The 17,884-nt window shown below is 37.2% G+C and overlaps 1 protein-coding gene across 6 annotated transcripts in view; it reads right to left on the bottom strand.

Moving 5' to 3' along the window:
• Positions 1-17,884, bottom strand: part of PDE5A (phosphodiesterase 5A) — a 119,443-nt gene that overhangs the window by 2,310 nt on the left and 99,249 nt on the right. For 5 of the 6 annotated variants that reach the window (XM_030478215.1, XM_030478216.1, XM_030478212.1 and 2 more), the window contains 11 exons: positions 16,918-17,093; positions 15,418-15,477; positions 12,355-12,501; positions 9,949-10,074; positions 7,779-7,873; positions 4,370-4,457; positions 3,266-3,366; positions 3,099-3,176; positions 2,158-2,221; positions 1,511-1,585; positions 918-1,001 (listed from right to left, as the gene is read on the bottom strand). In XM_030478215.1, the coding sequence (XP_030334075.1) occupies positions 918-1,001; positions 1,511-1,585; positions 2,158-2,221; positions 3,099-3,176; positions 3,266-3,366; positions 4,370-4,457; positions 7,779-7,873; positions 9,949-10,074; positions 12,355-12,501; positions 15,418-15,477; positions 16,918-17,093 (1,094 nt within the window). The remainder of the gene's footprint in view (positions 1-917; positions 1,002-1,510; positions 1,586-2,157; positions 2,222-3,098; positions 3,177-3,265; positions 3,367-4,369; positions 4,458-7,778; positions 7,874-9,948; positions 10,075-12,354; positions 12,502-15,417; positions 15,478-16,917; positions 17,094-17,884) is intronic. The other variant, XM_030478213.1, reaches the window with a different exon arrangement.

Raw genomic sequence — 17,884 nt, 5'->3', positions numbered from 1 at the left:
ATTCAGTTTAACTGCACTGATTACCTAGCTAACACAAGCCACAAAACTTCAGTTCATTGGGATCTGACCTACTCTGAATAACATGGTAAGTCACATACTTGCAGTGCTGTATTGGGAACTCATTTATGTTTGCATTGTGTGTCACATTCATTCCTACTGACTGGAGGAAAGCTAAGAAAACCGTGAAAAGGCTGTCATTACAACCCTGGTTATTGTTTGCTTTTATAGCATTAGAATATTGGGTGAGTGAACTGTTTGCTTGTTCATTTTCAAAGTAACACTGAAGTTGTTTATATGTTTTACCATTTATTACTCACTAAAGAAAACAAAAATTTGTGTAAGCAGGTAATATTCCCTACTTGTACCCCAGTCAAACGAAACAAAACACTGGATCAGCTCAAACCATAGCCCCTTCCTTGGATTTACCAGTGCTGTTACTGGTTTTGCCACTTCCTCATAGGGCTCCCCATCCTCTTTAGTGCTCTCTGCCCCTGTAAGTAAGTCACTCTCACTTATCTGTTGGGTTAGGACACATGCTGGCATATTCTGAATCTATATAAAAATCCCAGACACTGTCAGCCTGCTATGTGCTGTTCCAGTTCAAGTCAGACTTTGGGACAAGATGACAAGAGTGATACACTGAAAGCTGTAAGAGGCAACATATTCTTATATCAAAATACATTAATCAGACAAATATACCATTAATGATAAATGCTAAAGTGATAATTTCTTCAACTGAATAATGAACCATATGCAATATATAACAAAAAACCCCCCCAAAAAAATCAACCTTTTTTAACTAAAAAGGGAGTAGTTTTGTATGTGATTTTTATTCTAATTTTAAATCTGCATCTGTCACAGGCTACAGTGAGCAGTTCTGGATTTAGATATTTGCAATTCTTGCTTAGGCACCATACCTCATACAGCTGCAAACAAACAGCATCTATGAATCCAACCTGCATGCTGGGAATTTTATTTTTCTTCTCTCTGTTCATTAGATCCTGCAGATAAGAAGTAAACAAGCTCTGTGTTTAAATGCATTAAATAAAACCTCAGCCAAAACCAAAGAGAAAGGCTGGAATTAAAAAGCAGCACCTTAAAAAGCACAGCAAGCTCAGCACAGCAGGGTATCAGTACGTGTGTTACAATGCAGGTAATCTGACTGCATGACTTGCCTTAGGAGATTGTCTTTGGACTGACCGAGCCCAAATAACTAGACGAATAGACATGCTTACTACGTTTCCATAGGTTGCAAACAGGTACCAATTTAGGAATGTATTTCCTAGACAATACTGATTTAGAAGAAATAATGCAGTCTGTTCTTCTGGCTCAGAGATAATACCACACCACTGGTGTTTGGGAGCCACAGAAGAAAAGTGACTACCAGGAAGGGACAGGGAAGGAGTTGGTCCTATATTCTGATGAGTGGGAGAAATTGTGGCTTTTGAAAGTAATGAAGTGCCGTTTGTAGAGGCCATTTTGAAAGAGGTGATTCTGATTTGTCACTTACTGTTGGTTCTATGTTGAGTTCCTTCCGCTCTTTATCTCCTTGGTCAAAGAATTCAGTAGCTATAAGCTCAGCAATCTGTAAGAGATTTCACACACTGAGAGCTCTAAAAGTTCGCTAGCTACCTACAATCAAAACTGTTTCCTGTCTTTCCTTAGGATATATTGAATTGAGACCCCCCATAATGAAACTCTCCAGCTTAACAGTTAGCTTTAGAATTCTTCATGCACACATCTGTGCACAAACCAAACACCTGGTGTGCTGATATTTACTCTGACAAAGCAAAGTGAATAAAATGGCACATAGGCATCTTATCACTGATATCAGATGCAGTGATCAACGCAGAAAAAGGTCAGCTGATAGTAAGGTGGTTTATCAGTTGACTATTGCCTTGTAGTAACACAGAAATGTTGGAAAGAACAAAGATTCCTGATTCACCTTCAGGTTACTGCTAACATGGTGACATAGCTAAATGCCACAGATCTTGCTACAAAGACCCGAGAAAGTCTTCAGTCCATATACAGCACTTTGAAGGAGTGCTTCCTAAGGCTTTGAATTCCACCACTGCTTTTGCAACAAGGACTGGATGGAAGGAGCAGAAGCTGTTACGCAGTATTTGTATTTAGCAAATCTTAAAATTAAGCATATACCCGTTGCTGAACTGGCCATGGTTTGGTTATGGCTGATAAATCACAGGCAGTCATCAGCATTGCTCTGTGAAAAAAAAAAACCCGGAAGAAACCCCTATGAAATGTAGCCATCAAGTCAAGTGGTTAATAACATAGAATATAAAATTTCAAGGAACATCAAAGAAACAAGTGAAGTTGAAGTGAAGTTATAAAGGTATCCAAGGCTCAGTGATGCGGTAGACTGACTATTTGTGTGAAGCGAGCACATGGAAATGAGCAAAGCTGGACCGGCTTATTTGGTGGATTCACTTCAAGTGAACTGTTTCATTCTATTTGCTACTGGGCAGACAGCACATTTATTTATTTATGACATTAGCAGTGACTGCCATTTGATTGACAGTATGAGGGCCAAGGACTGGAATAAGAATAGACATAAAACATGACTAAATTAGACTGTTTTTTAAAGGCACTGAATTTGAAATATGACATCTTTTCTTTCCAAGACAGCCTATGTAAGCCTGCTTTTCTGTAGCTGTGCATTACAATATGTGTCTCTATTCTTAACGTTTTTTTTATTTCACTGCTATTAAGGAATCGGCTTCAAAACAAGCTGCCCGTCCTGAATCTTTAGCTATTGGTTTCAACAATTCAATATTTAAGTATAAAGTACCCACAGCAAAAGAACATGCTACATAGGCAGGAACCCTACACTTTCCTGGGAAGAACAGAAATGTTCATGGAACTCCACGTGCTACTTAATGAAGTTTATTGTACAGTTTGCAGAGTTTGTAATTCAGACCCAGGGAGTCATTCAGTGACTGGCCACTATGTGCTAGTGCCAGTTTGTACAAGCCCAGAGCACACAGATTTGCTGGTTTTAATGAAATTCACAGCAACATGGCACTGAAAATCAGGTACCTAAGAATATTTACTAACGACTTCATCATTCTGCTTTTACTTACAAAAATAGCTCCTTCTGTGTAGGATCTTCCCAATTAAATTGCTTCTTCCTTAGAAGTTCAAAAAATTCTCCTCTCCTCCTTTAAAAGAAGTTAAAAGTTTTTGGAGCATGCTGACACAATTCAAACACTCAGCAATGCCTATCCAGCCAAACTTCCCTTTGACTTACTTTATGTATAGTGCTAGGTCTGTGGCAAGAATGGCTTGTTTTATCATTTTCAGTGTGGCCTTGTATTCTTCAATGGAAAGGCTGCTGAGAATCTGATTTCCCTTTTACGAAAAAACAAAACCAGTGGTATCAGTAAAATGGGCAACAGCACACCAGTTTGCTAAAATGTCTCTTGGATGCTAATTCATTATCAGTTGCTTGCTCATATCCGATGTTCTTTTACCCTGCTTCCTTTTGCACATTCCTCAATTTAAAAATAAAAATTCCAGTCTTCTTGAGTAACGGCAGAAAGCTGCACAGCAACAGCATCCTAAGTGACTATTACAAAATGAAACTGCAAGCAGAGCAACATCAAAGCCTTTGAGTGCATTCCATTCATCAAAATTAAATTTGCCACTAGCTGTATTGTAGCATTTCTCTCTCATCTTCCCCCTGATCCTTCCCTGAAGCAGAGGAACTATAATGGATTCCAGTACCTGCCTATAAACCTCACATAAATTAAAGTATTTTCCTTTTATGAAGCAAGATAAATAACAAATTCTATTACATAGAAATATAAGCTCAGCAGCTCACTGTTAAATCAAAGCACTATGGAGCTGGTGAAGTAGCAACTTGCCTCCACTTCATAATTAGTTAATACTATAAACCAAGAAGAATGTAGTTTTACTTGCATATTTACTTAACTTAGGTTTGGCTTCACTTTGGAATGTCAACATTAGCAGTGTTTGGTTTGGTCTCATCAGGACTGCTTTGTGTATGTGTAGGCTGGAATGTTTTTTGCAATGAGAGCAAGGACTTGGGTTTGTTTGGTGGTTCATAAGAGGTCATGAAAATGGCAACAAAGCCTTTTGTTTCCTTTGGTCCAAGGAAGCAGGTACTCAAAAGGATATTAGTAGGGCTTCCCTTATCAGGCAACATTTGGAAAGGGCTGGTGGCACTCAGCAATGGAACCATGATTTCAGAACTGCTGCACTTGCTTTCTTTACCCAAAAAGGAATAAAGATCACTTAGGAATGTATAAGGGTGGGAATTTATCCAAAAGCTAAAAATAGAAAGTAAATTAGGAATAGTTTCCTTCAGTGTACACAAAAATGTAGCACTCACTGGACTATTCAGGATCATAAGGCATTGATCAAAATGATGATGCTCCATGATGGAGTGGCAATACAGTTGAGCCAGTGGATGTTCACTTCTGCAAAGTAAAAAGACCCATCAGACTGAGAAATCAAATTAAACATACTACTAGTCCAGAAATTACTTCCCTCTTAGTGTCGTCTTCTCATTAGCAGTTTTCCCAACCCACCCAGGCTTGTTCTTAACCAGTTCCTTTCCCCCTTCTGTGTAACTTCCCAAACAAAGCGAATACATTTGGAAGGACGCGGGGGAGACAATGCTGTTACTTTTCAGAGCACTGACAGCTCTAGTTTTCTGTCTTCTGTTACCTGTAGAGACCAGCTCCACACAAGGAGTGAGAATGTAATACTAGGTTTTATGAAGAGTGAAAGTTCTTGTATGAAAGGGGAAGGCAACAAGAAGGACTCATTCACAAGCAAAATTTAAGTGACAGTTTTCGACACCTGCCTGGCATATTCAGTCAGCTCAGCTACTGAACTTGTAAGTAAAATGCAGACCTAATCTGAAGCCCACTGATACCCACGGTAAATTTCCTGCTGACCTCAGTGGACTGTGCTGCAGGGCCCAAAACTGTTGATCGGGTAATTTCCCAGTATTAGTAACTGTATGGATACTTCATTCATCACCACTCTCTTCATGACCAACTACTGCAATATCGTTTTAGCTATCTTATGCCCAGGGTAAAATCCAAAAGTGAAACAAGATGTTGGTTGTACTACAGGCAGAGAAAACCAGCATGAAACCAACTGTGCCAATGCAGAATTTAAAGCTATCTTAGTCTAGAAAATAGAATTTACTGTTTGAGTAGCTTTAGATAAAGCATACAAACTTCTCCTTTCTGAGGGTTTCTAATTTCCCCCATTCCTCATTACATAATACAGTTCTTAATTTTTACTACTGTATCTTCACTTTCAGACCCCTGGTCCCAGCTGGTTGCTTATGTCATCTCTTCAAATAAATAATGATTCTTTTGCAAATCTGTTTGGCTGCTGATCCTGAATCCATTACTCTTTAATTATAATCTGACCTACAAATATTTAATCATGTCAGAAATTCTTTTTTAGCATATAGTTCCTTGGGACTTTTTGTATGGTTAAGGATCATTCACATGAATTAGTAGCTGCAGGATTGGGTCCCTATGTAAGTGAGTCACTATGTAAGTGAGTGCACACAGAGACTCAATAAAAGTCCTAAGAGGAGACTCTGGGGATTTAAGAAGCACAAAAATGTGGAGAAAAAGATGGAAGACAAATTAAAATGCGGAAGGGGAGATTAAAGGATGCAAGCCCCTGAGGATTATGGGCTGGCTGCCCAGTACCTCCTCTGAGACCACTGCAAAAGGCGTATAGAGCAAATATGCTTGTGTGTTTCTGTAGGGAAACAAACTGTATGATGGTGCCAATGCATGCTGGGTGAAATTCCTATTGAGTTAAGTGGGATGCATACTGTGTCCCCTAAAGTTCATCCTGACTGAAGAGAGAAATATGTGAGAAATATCTTAGTTTATCTTCCCAAGTTCTGCACCAAACTAGAGCTTGCTTGGTACTTACAGACCCTGGCTGTCTGGGAAGACACAAGTGCTGGAAATAAACTCAGGTCCTACTACTGTAGTACACAGCATTTCTGTTAAACCACTGCGCCGAGCTAAAGGACACCACTGCCTTCTGAACACAGTGGTTTGGTTATGCACTATTCATACTCTGGGCTTGCCTACTTTACATGTGGGTTTGGAAGAAAAAGAAAATAAACCCCCAGCCTATCTACCAAAAGACCTTTCAGCAGTTTCTTTCCTGTAATTTCTACTACCAGGATCATTTTAATTTTTGAAACCCTGTTGCTTAAGAAAAAAATCATATGCTAAGTATCCACAAGATACTTAAGAAACAAAAAGGATCCGTTCCTAGAAAACTAACTTTTCAATTAAATGGGGGATTTAAAAAACAAAATTCATGGAACTTTCTATTGCAAAAGAAATATTAAGCCGTAATCGTTGCCGCTTTGCAGCATGTGCAAATGTTAGATTTTGCTGTGTATGACACTTTCCCAGGACATTTTTGAGAGGAGATGACGCATCTCCAGATGTCTTCCAGGAAATTTATTTTTAAATAAATAAAGCAAGAAATAGCTAACTGGTTCCAATCACTGCAAGGTTACAGTTACTGCTGGAATCCCCTATTAAGGAATCAGAAAAAGGTTACTCTCTCAATTTGGGGGATTTTGGTTGTTTTTTCTTTGCTTTACACATCAGTCTAGTGTTATTCTGAACACATATATATGAATGGGTGGAATTCTGCTTCAGCTTACTTACTTTCTGCCTTTCAGTATTCTCCGCCTCAAACAAACTTTTCCTCCCCTAGTATCTTACCCTACACACAGAGAAAACAGCAGACCGCTTCTTCCAAAGGTAGCTTCAAAACCACTCTCCAACTCTCCCAAGAAAAGATACAAGTATGTGCTTCTGGGTATCTTTTCCCCATCTCTGGTCAGATCAGGACACATTGCCATATCACAGTAATCACATTATACCATGTTTTTTAAGTCAAGCCATTTATTTAAGCAAAGATCATATACTGTTACTTGAAGTGAATACTAAATTCACTGAAAAACACATTTGGGGCAGATCTGAAACTACTGATAAGTTCTAAAAAAACCTAAGTATTTTTAGTTAAAAATTAAAATATGGAGAAAATTTTAGAAGAGTTCAGATGCCTCATTTTGATAACTTCAAAGTGAAATATTTTGTTTAGTAAAAATATTTTGTTTCAAAGTATGTTTTGACTTTTTATATTGTAAAAGTTTCTCTGTAATTCTAGAATTGACCGAAGTTGAAGAGCACAGATAATCCCAAATCAACTCAAAACAGTCATACATTTGTAATGTGATTTTAAATATGTAACTTATCCAAATCCAACTTAGAATTCTGGAAAAAGATGAGTTCAAGATGGTAGGGAGACACCTTGGTATCAGATGGCTGTGGATCTCAGCTCGGTGGTTTAGAGTAGACAGGGAACAGCTGGCTGGGCAGGGAGACATCTGAAAAGCTCCACATTTTCTACAAGCTGTCCCTTAGAAGCTGGGACTTTTTGCTGTCACTGTATGGGAAATGGGGGATGTGGCTTCTGAAACAGGAGCTGGAAGATGCTGCCCGTGTACAGTCTGCAAAGACTTCGCTTCATCTGCCATTTTAATTGCTCAATGACTGAGGTTGTGCATCTTTGCTGTGGACTCTTGAATGTTTCTGGCTCTTCTTGCACTTACTACTTTGTTAAAAACCTGCTCCTTTACACAGCCCCACATTATCAAGTCAAATAGGTTGTACTTAATTTAGCCCTGTGATTTTGGTATTCGTTTGTTTTTATTTAACTTCTCTCAGACTTACCTCTGTATGTAAGAGTTGTTCACTCCCCTGTGATCCAAATCATGGCTTAGAGTTGCTATCAGCAAAGCCAGTGTTTCTAAATCAGTCAGTTTGCTCTATATGTAGAAAGTAACATAATAAGTGAGTTAGTTAGCTTTGTGATGGGGATTTATTTTGCACAATGTGTTTTATATCTGCTGTCTTGGCTTTACCACATAGCAGATATAGTTCTAGCCCAAGGAGGACAAGGACATAAAATGGGATGCTGAGAATAAGGGTTATCTCTGAAGTTGTGGTGCACAGTAATAATCTTTCTCCTACATTTCAATGCAGCTTTCAGAGGGGACATCATCTAGCCCTACTTATACTGATGAGAAAACTGATACACGAAGTGACTTGCATATCACCTGGCAGTGGACAGCATGAGGAATCATTTAAAATTCTGACCCCATGACTTTTAGCTCAGCTCCTCTATTACCTCAAGGGAGTTAGGCTACATTCTCTAAGTAGGTATAAAAATTTCTTATACAAATGTCCTTGGAATAATCAGAAGAAAAAAAAAAATACATGCTTTTCATTGATTACTGGGCAAATAAGTGAACAGAAGTTTAAAGCCCATGGAAAACAAAATTAACCAGTATCTGACTCATTATTTTGAGTTTCTTCTGGACCTCCAAAAAGGATTAGTGGACAGGTTATGGCTTCTCTTTTGTGACTATTTCGTATCTTTAATATTGTTCACCAGAATTAGATAGAAAATTTATTTAAATCTGTCCAGTAAGAAACAGAAGCTGGACAAAGCTACACTATTGATGCAACATTTCATAACGGGACAAGAACCACAGGCACAAGAGTTAGTTCAAGAATTTGAAGAACAGGTAGTGACAGCACTGCCACACTGGGGGGCTGCACCTTCTGTACAATCAAAGCCAGATTTTCTTTAAGCAGTTACAACTTCTGTAGATTCACATCTGTTTTCTAGAAGTGAAGCCTGTCCTTAGTCTAGTTAAAAGACAAATCAATTTGGAAATGACTGATTTTCTGTTTCTGCTAGGAAGATGTGTCCCACATCATGTGCTTTTCCCCTCGAACTAGAGAAAAATTGAGAAACTTATGCTCAACGCCATTCTGACGCCAGAATCTACGACATGAAAATCTGTGTGGAGTGAATCCAATGTAGTGAGGAACAAAAGAGTTTATGGAAATTACAGTGGAGTCAGACAGGATTCCAAAAATAGCAAGCAAGCTATCAGGATCATCAGACCTAGACCACACACAGAGCAAAACTACCATGTCCACTGCTTTATAGAAGGAATATTAAGCCTTTGCCTTTGTCTCTTCCAGCACCTTTTGTCTTTTTTTTAGTGAAACAAAGTTTTCAGAGGAAAAGAATGCCTCTTCATTATTGATACCACGTTTTGGTCTACAAATAGGATTTACTTATTCTCTCAGATGTGTTTACTGTAAAATAATCTAAATCAACTAGTAACAATGGTCTGTAATCAAACTGAAGAAACACGTTAATACAGAATAAATAGAAACATTCTCTTTTCTTCAAGAATATTAAAAAAAAATCTAAAAACATATTTTGGAAAAATCTTGAATCAGTATCTTTTATATTCTGGGGATCATCTAGCTCTTCAGTATTTGTAATAAAGATAGATTAAGTTGTTTTTTAAAAGATATTATATGTCTTTTAAGTGGAAGATTGAAGCATTATTCAAAAGCATTGAAATGTGCATTTAAATCTGGATTTCCAAAAATATTCTATTGTTTGTCTAAAGCTGTACTCAGCTCTCTTTGGACTTCAAAAATTTCCTGTTGAATATTACAAGGAAACATCCTGAAAGAGGGTCAGTCTTTTTCTTCTCCACCTTTTTGACTTGCTTGTAGCATAAGAATTAACTTTAAAAAGGGACATAGTCATGCATGTGTATTATTTGAGATTTTCCCACTGGGAGCATCCACCTAATCATTTCCAGAGGATTTAACTGAAACTGGGTACAGAACAAGATGACATCAATTTCACAAACCAAGCCCTTAAAGCTGTAAACCTTCAGCAGAAATATTTTGATTTCACTAGTAATGTCACGGAATGATGAGCATCTTACTGACATGGCAATCAGAACTATGCATTATTATAGAATTTTTTTAGCCAGAAGATTCTTAATGTAGAAACAGCAAAATGTACCTGAATTTTACCAGATTTTAAAGCAGCAAACATGCACTGTGCTGTATTAAAGGCATGTCTCCAATTGTGATAAGCAACATTTTTCCGGTAATTTTTCTTTACACTTAAAATCCATCTGCAGAGAACCTTTAAGAAACAGCATCACATAGTTAACTGTAAATGTATTTGAAATCTATCATTTTATGAAAACAAATATTTCTGTAATCCCACTTGAAAACTCTCACAGCAAAAAAAAATAGTTCCTTTTAACTTATAAAAGTTTAAATGTAACATACTTATAACTGCGAACATAGACACGAATATGCTTGCAGCCACTAGTTCAGCCTTTCATTGAGTACATAATCCTTGTGTGTTTGGGGTTTTATTACTAATGGCTAAATGTTAGTGTCAGATGCAGTGCTGTTAATTCAGAAACTGAGTTATGTTGAGCTAACTGGGAGAAAAAAATCCTTGCTTGTAAGGACATATTTGACAGAGAAAATGTATTTTTTTAGTTACACAGTTCTCTTAAGAGCTGTTTTGATAATGAACATGTGGCTCTTCCCTCATATCAGCTTGTCAAAAGACAAGCAGAATAGGACTTCTGAAAGGAAGTAAGTATGATAGAAAGACAGTGACCACTGTATTGCTGGCTAGTATTTTTTTATGCAAGAAGAAAGTATGTCCTGGATGCTTTACACAACAGTTTTACAAATTGTGGGTTATACTTCTAAAAAAGTGAAAGGTGTGAAGATCAGATAGTAATTTGATGTGTACTAGAACAGGTCCCTGGGTTTAAATGTGTACAGCATACTGCTCTATGTTAAATGCTGGCTGAGAATTTAGGCCCTGGTTTGTTCAAGAAAATTTTTAGTATTTCTAGTGAAAGATTGTGTACCTCCAGAAATGAAAATCCAGTATCATTCACCTGCATAAATGATTCCACACAGACAAAAGCAGCGGTGTTCTCTACCTTTCCACTGTTAAAAAAGGGGTGCTAAGCTACTGCCAGTTTTCTTTAGCCCTAGTATGGAAAGTTGAAAGTGTAGCTTCAAAGCTGTCAATGTTCTCTTGCTTCTCTTGAGATGTGTGATTATGTGTGTACTGTCATGGTGTTATTTTGGTTTTGCAAATCCATCACAATTGCACCACTAGGAACAAGAAGCCCACTACTTACTGGGCAGTACAAGTTCTTGGCCTTACTACAAAGGCGAAAATAAGTACTGGAATATTCAAGAGATCAGAGTAGGTAATAAAGTACTCCTTTCAGCCCTTGAATACTACTAATCTAAACTGGCCTAGAAACTGGTGATCTAGAAAATAATTACATGTTTTCTTTTACTAATTTGTTTGCCTATGAAGTCCTCCGAATTAATCTTGCCTATTGAAACTTTGGAAGTTTTGTTCAAAACTATATAAAGGAAAAATAAAGTATTTAAAAATGAAGGCTTTTACAAATAGAAATTGTGTGTATTGACTGGAAGAGGCCTAAGAGATTATCCTAGAGGTCTAAGATCATCTAGTCTATCTCCAGGGCCGGGAGAAAAGTAGGAATACCTGGCTAGATCACCTCTGACAGACATATCTACAACTAGGTCTATTGGTAAAAACATTCACAGAAGTCTCCACAGCCCATGTAAGTCTTTACTATCTCCACAAACTATAAAGATCCCCCTCATCTCTCATCTAATCTTCTGTGGGGCAAAGACTAAGCTAATTACTTTTATTAACCTGTATGGACATAGAGAACAGTATTACTGTCCACTTTGTAACAGTCTTTCACTTACTGAAAAGTTGGTATCATCTCCCTCAATATTCTGTTTTCTGGAGAAAGCCAGCTTAAGTAATTCAAACTTGCTCAATCTCCTCAATTCTTATTTTTTTTTTAAATTACTTTGTATCTCTGTGTGCCTCTTCAAATAATAAGCTACAATATAATTACTCCATGGGTATTTAATACCACTCTGTCAGGAAAGAATGAAATTTGCCCCTTTTTGCTACTATGGCACATTATTGACTTTTACACGGTTTCTAATACTAGTAGCTGTGAAATCTCTGTTACCACTTCTGTTTACCATTTTTAATTTATGCATTTGAATTTTTTTGTTAGTCTTTATTTATTCTTACGGATTTTGAAATATTGCTATACATTTTCAAACTCATTTGAATTTTAAGCAAGTCCTCTACTTCCAATCCCCAAGTTTTCTAAAAGCGTTGTACAGTCCATTAACCGAATTATTAATCATTCAGTAGAACCAAACTAAGGACACACTCCAGTACTGCCCACTTTACATGCCTTCCTAGTTTGCTAACTACTCTTTAATAAATTTCCATTTATATTTACTGTAGACTTGTTTCATTATTCTCCTAATTTTCTAATATTTAAGTTGTCTCTTTATGTGAAACAGCATTTGACAACATTCATACCTCATGTTTCATTTGGAAATTTTGCACCAGGTTGAGGTCTGTGAACATTCGTATTGTACACAGTGTTGTTTCAAAATCTGATAGCTCAAAATCACTGAAGTTGAAGTCAGTTAGGTTAAGAGATTGTGCGGATGGTACTACAGCAGCCTAGAGAAGAATAACAGAACACAACTTAGACTAGAAAAGAAAAGCATAGCATAAATATCGGCTTTTTCACAGAAAAGTAGTGAGATACTCAATTTTAACCTCACATTATACTGAAACCTGATGATTACTTCTCATTTATCTTTCCTTAGCCTTTCTTGTTTAACATTGCTTTATATCCTTAGATTTAACACACACTTTTCCACAGATCAAGAGAATAAGGAAAGAAGTACCTGGTCAGTCTGTCATCTAAACCGCCAAAGGCAAATTGTAACCAAGAGTACGTATGAAACTGGGAGATTGGGAAAACAAGGCAGTGGAGTTATATGTTTGTTTTTATGGATGTGCAGACATAAAAATCTGTAACTGTTTACATTTTTCTAAAAATGGTGAGGAAAGAGATGTCAATAGAACAGAATTCCTAACAGAATCTACATTCAGCGCTATGGTAGTCAGAACATGTCCACAGGCAGAGCTTTCTCAGGGCTAGAAACCTGAAAAATTAGGCTTCACCTGTGATCCATAATCTTTAAAACCTTTAGACAGTGTTTTTGATGTAATCTGAATACAGACATAAACCTTCAATATGAAATGTGAAATCATAAAGTAGACAAAAAACCCTAACTCTATACTTTTTCAGATCTGTAACTTTTATTATCAGTAATATCTCCATGTATTATATGTATTACAACTTGGTTGTAATTGGTTGACTTTCAAAGTAGAGATGTTAAGGTTGCTAACAAAATGAATGGTAGGTCTTACACTATAGAACACAACTTAGTATTTTTTTCTTTTCAGTAAAATAAAAGGTAGAGTTCTCAGTGCTACTTCTTTACAGTTGTTTTACCTCAATATGAGTGTGGTTTAAAAGAAAGTCAGATAAAACTGAAATGGTGAAAGAAATAAACCTTATCTTCTTCTTTGTAATGCTAGGGGAAAGATATTTCTCCTGCATGGGGAACTGTGTCCCAGAAGGCTGACACACTGAAAAGGAAGCATGTTTCATAATCTGCAGTATTTTTACATGTAGCATGCAAATCAGCTCCCCCCATAACTATGTCTACCGTTCCATATAAATGTGCTGTTATCTTTCCTGGGTGTCAATACTGGAAAGTCATGAAAGATTATGAAAAACAGTATTTGCACAGGAAAAAAATTCCATCATTCTTACACATTTCTTGTACCAGTAATTTTGTGTCCCTCAGTTTGGATTCATGTGGTATTTCACCTATGAGCATGTGAAAGAACCACGAGGCCTGTATGTTCAGTGGAAAATAATGCAACCATTCAGGAACTCTAAGGACGTAACTTTGAAAAACTGCAACTGCAGTCTGGTATTTCATGAGGAAAGGGGCTGGAATGACACAGTAGGAGCTCAACAGAACACCTCATGCCTGTGTTCTGACTTCACTCATAATTTATCTTTCCCTTCCTTGATCTCCTGCCTTTGACAGCCAGAACAGTAAGTTTCATTTCAGCTGAGACATAAAAACCTGCATATTGAAACCTTAGCTGTTCTTGAGAAGAAAGAGAAGTAACAACTACAAAGAAATTGAATCATTGAGATTTACAAAGAAAATCAAACTGGAAAAAAGCAGAAGGTTAACTACTTTCATAATAGGCAACACAGTCAGAAAGTCCATATGCCATAGGGGACGTTTTGAGTAATCAAAGTGGTGGCATGTGGCACCAAAGAAAGAAAATAAGCTTTCTAAAGAAAATAATAATGCTTAAAGGAGCAATTTTAGGAATGGTCACTGTATTAGGTATCTTGTACACAAAAGCATGAAGAAGAAACCAAATGAACAATGAAGTGGCTAGATCTGCACTGCTATGTACAACATGACAGGGATCATTCTCTAGCAGTGAGGTTAAAGGCCACAAACTGATTTGTCCATACACCATAGCACTTGGTCTGTGGTTTGTTTAGGGCTCTATGTGGTGCCCTGAGGTTCTAAGATACCCTTATTTTTAGGGCCTGTTTTCCTTTTTTCAGCTTAAATTATTTGAACTAATCTGATTGCTCTGTTAAAATTCAGGGTGGTGGTTTCATAGCATGAACATCTTGTATCAATGAGCAACAGTGTGGTAGAACTGAGGTTCAAAATCTGTGTGACGCTAACCATTCCAGAAATAACCGTAGTCTTGTGCCTTGTTCTGTGGCACCTTGCTTGTCCAGTCCCATACTACCCAGCTTGTGGTCCTCTGTGTCTGCCTTCCTCTCCATCCCTTCATCCTTCCTTTTTTTTTTCATGCAGCAGGGTCATGCCATTTCCCCAGAAAGTCTGCTCCAACAGAGAGAACTGAAGAGACTAAGCACAGGCTATGCTTTGAACTATACTTGAAATTGTAGCTATAGTTATTCCTTAGGCAGTGGTTTCTAAACCCAGAATTAAACATGAGCAGAACAGGACACTGCACAGAAAAGCAACTGTAAAAATAATAAAAATAATAATAATCATTGCATTAAAAATTAAATTCAGAATTTCTGTGTAAGGCAGTAAAGTTGCACCCATACTTGGGATGCTTGAAAGGTACCAAAGTTATAAAATATACAACATTCAGACTTAGCTGCAGACAGAAGAGTTCTCAACATTTTGCTTCTGAAATACATAATTATTGTGTAACATTGCATCAGCTGTTACTGGCACTCAAACTCATGAGAAGGCAGTCAGTATACTTCTGCTTCTCCTGTAATTAATTGTAGTTCTCTGGCCAACCTCTATCTCTCATTGTAACATTTCTCTTTTATGTAATGTCTTGATTCAACTCAGGAACTGATCAGTTTAAGCTTCACTGTAATTTTTATTTCTGGAAGATGTGCTTCTGCATGTTTGAGGATCACATCCATGTAAAGGACTGCCCTTTGTTGTTCTATTAATGGAACATTTCTAAAGTAATAGTAAAAAATTCAATTACCACTGTTACCTGCAGCTCCCTCGTTTCCTCCTCAGCAGCAGAAGCATGGTATGAGAGAACCTACAGAAAGAGAAAAGTAGCCATTAGTACAAACAAAAAGCAATGCGGTGAAAAGGTATTTTTCCTAAAGCAGAACTCTCAGCTTGCAGCTGCACGGCATTGCATTCCATTGCATTTGCTGATGAAATTTAGTCTCCATGCAGGGCCCGTGCTGGTTTGAAGGGAGCTCTCAGAAAGCATATGAGGAGGTATCTGTAGCTTTCAAAAATCTCCCACAGCACAGAATCTTCTTGAGATAATTAGTTTCTATAAAAGAGCAAAGAACTCTGATTTTCTCTTTGGAAAGTTTTTCTGCCCCACTTTCAAAGACAAATAATACACGAAACAGCTATAAATATGAGCCTGACATTGTTGCCATAGTAATCCTTTCAGGAGTTTCTTCAGACATAAAAGAAAGTTTTTCCCTAACTGAAACTTGGCAAAAAAATAGGAAAGACAATATGTTTGGTTTAAATTAACAAAATAAGCTCATATTTTTTAGCTGTTGAGAACCAAGGACATGAAAATGTTATGGAGGTTTTTTAGCAACTAGAGACTGACTTTTTACGAAAAAAAGTCATCTTGTATACCAACGTATGACCTGTCTGGACTTCCTAAGTTATCTACAAAGTGTTATAGTAGGAGAGAGAATTGCTAATTTGCCATGTAAACAAACAACTCCTTTTTTTTTAAAGCACTAAAATGGTTTTGACAATAATTTTACCACCTTTTTATGTAACGTTACTTAATACAGGTTTATTTGAGAGTTTTAACATTTCTTGTAGAGGCTACAGGGTACATAATCCCCATTTAGGAATTCTGCAAAGACTCTGTTTACATAATGAATGTTAGGAGATCCAAAGTCTACAAATTTTTCACTTTCAGCTTCAAGTTATCACCTCCAAGCAACTCAGCTTCTCAGACTGAAGCCCTCTTTAGCTATTAAACTTAACAGTAACCAATTCAAAGGTTGAGACCAAATGACATTCATCTTGATATGGTTTGACGGAATCTGAGGAAATTGCTGAAAACCTACAATGCTGCTGCTTTTACTACACAAACCAGTTTGTCTAAAGGACTGAGCCAAAATCATCACAGAAAACCTCAGACAAGAAAAGGAAGCCCCTAATCTGCCAAACCATTTCCTCTTCCTACGCAACAGAACAAAGCCACTATGTTGCCAATGTGTAGCCTCATGTAGAGGAAAAGATGCATTCAGCTCACCACAAAATCTCATGAGTAAAGTTAAAATACAATACTAAGTTAAATAGTCTGCTGGCAGATACAGAAACAAGCAGAAAAATTTTTGTGCAACTCAACAGGCCAAATGCTATTCTAGGGCAGAACAATTTCTGTTCAGTAACCATGCGAACAGCTGCACTCCTGTGTAGAACAGACAGAGTCTGGAGGCACTTAGGATCCATTTGGGCTAATGAAAGACCACCTGGATTTTGAGCTCACCTCCAATGTCACCATTTGTTTGGCCATGGCTCTTTCTACAGCTTCGTACATCTGTGTATTCTGAATGCCCAAGCCACAAAAGATGACGAATGCTTCCAGGAACTGTTCATCATTTCTGTTGAAAGCCTTGATTTTGCCCGAGTTTTCTTCCATCTTATTCACAAGTTGGCAAACCCCTACGCCAGGATACAGAAATTAAAAGATGTAAAACAGAGAACTGCCAACATATAAGCTATTGTATGGAACATCAAGAGAAAAATTGATGTTACAACAGCTTAGCCTACAGTATAAACTAGCAATAGACATAAAGGTGACACATAGGAGTGCTATAGGATTTTCCCCAGAGTTTTTTTAAAGTAATTTCACTGTATTATAGAATAAATGCTAAAACGTTCTATATTACTTAGTAGATTCAAAAGTATTTATTAGGATTTGTAAAACACAAATGTAGGGCTTTACAGACTTGACTATCTTGTGAAATTCCAGGGTCATTTTATTAATAGTATTCTAGATTGATTTAATCCCTAAAGACAATTTGTCCTTTGGAGGCTAATTAGGCTTTTGTAACCATGCCAAAAGAACATTTATGAAAGTCAGAACAGCGGTACACAGAGTTTTCACTTCCTTATTTGAGTCAGTACTGGAAATTTTTTAAAATAAATGAACGAAACAGAGAATACCCAAGTTGAGGCTCAAAGCTGAAGTATACTCGCCGATTCTATGAGGATGTGATTGAATTACAGCCTGCTCCAAAGACTGCTGAACTCACTGAAAAGCATCTTACTGAATTCGACTTGTTAGGTTCAAACTTGTTGATAGTAGCATCTGTTTTCTGCTGAGAATTTCTGGACTTTGATGTGCACATGCCATTGACAGGCAACTTCTACCAAACCTTGCTGTAGCTTAAATACTTGACCCCATTTTTAAGCAGAGGGAAATTCACATATATACCATACTTCAGTTTTAC

The sequence above is a fragment of the Strigops habroptila genome, chromosome 3, assembly GCF_004027225.2.
Source record: "Strigops habroptila isolate Jane chromosome 3, bStrHab1.2.pri, whole genome shotgun sequence".
In the NCBI taxonomy this organism is placed as follows: domain Eukaryota; kingdom Metazoa; phylum Chordata; class Aves; order Psittaciformes; family Psittacidae; genus Strigops; species Strigops habroptila.
The sequence above is the reverse complement of the archived record's forward strand: the minus strand, read 5'-3'. Positions and strand labels throughout refer to the sequence as shown.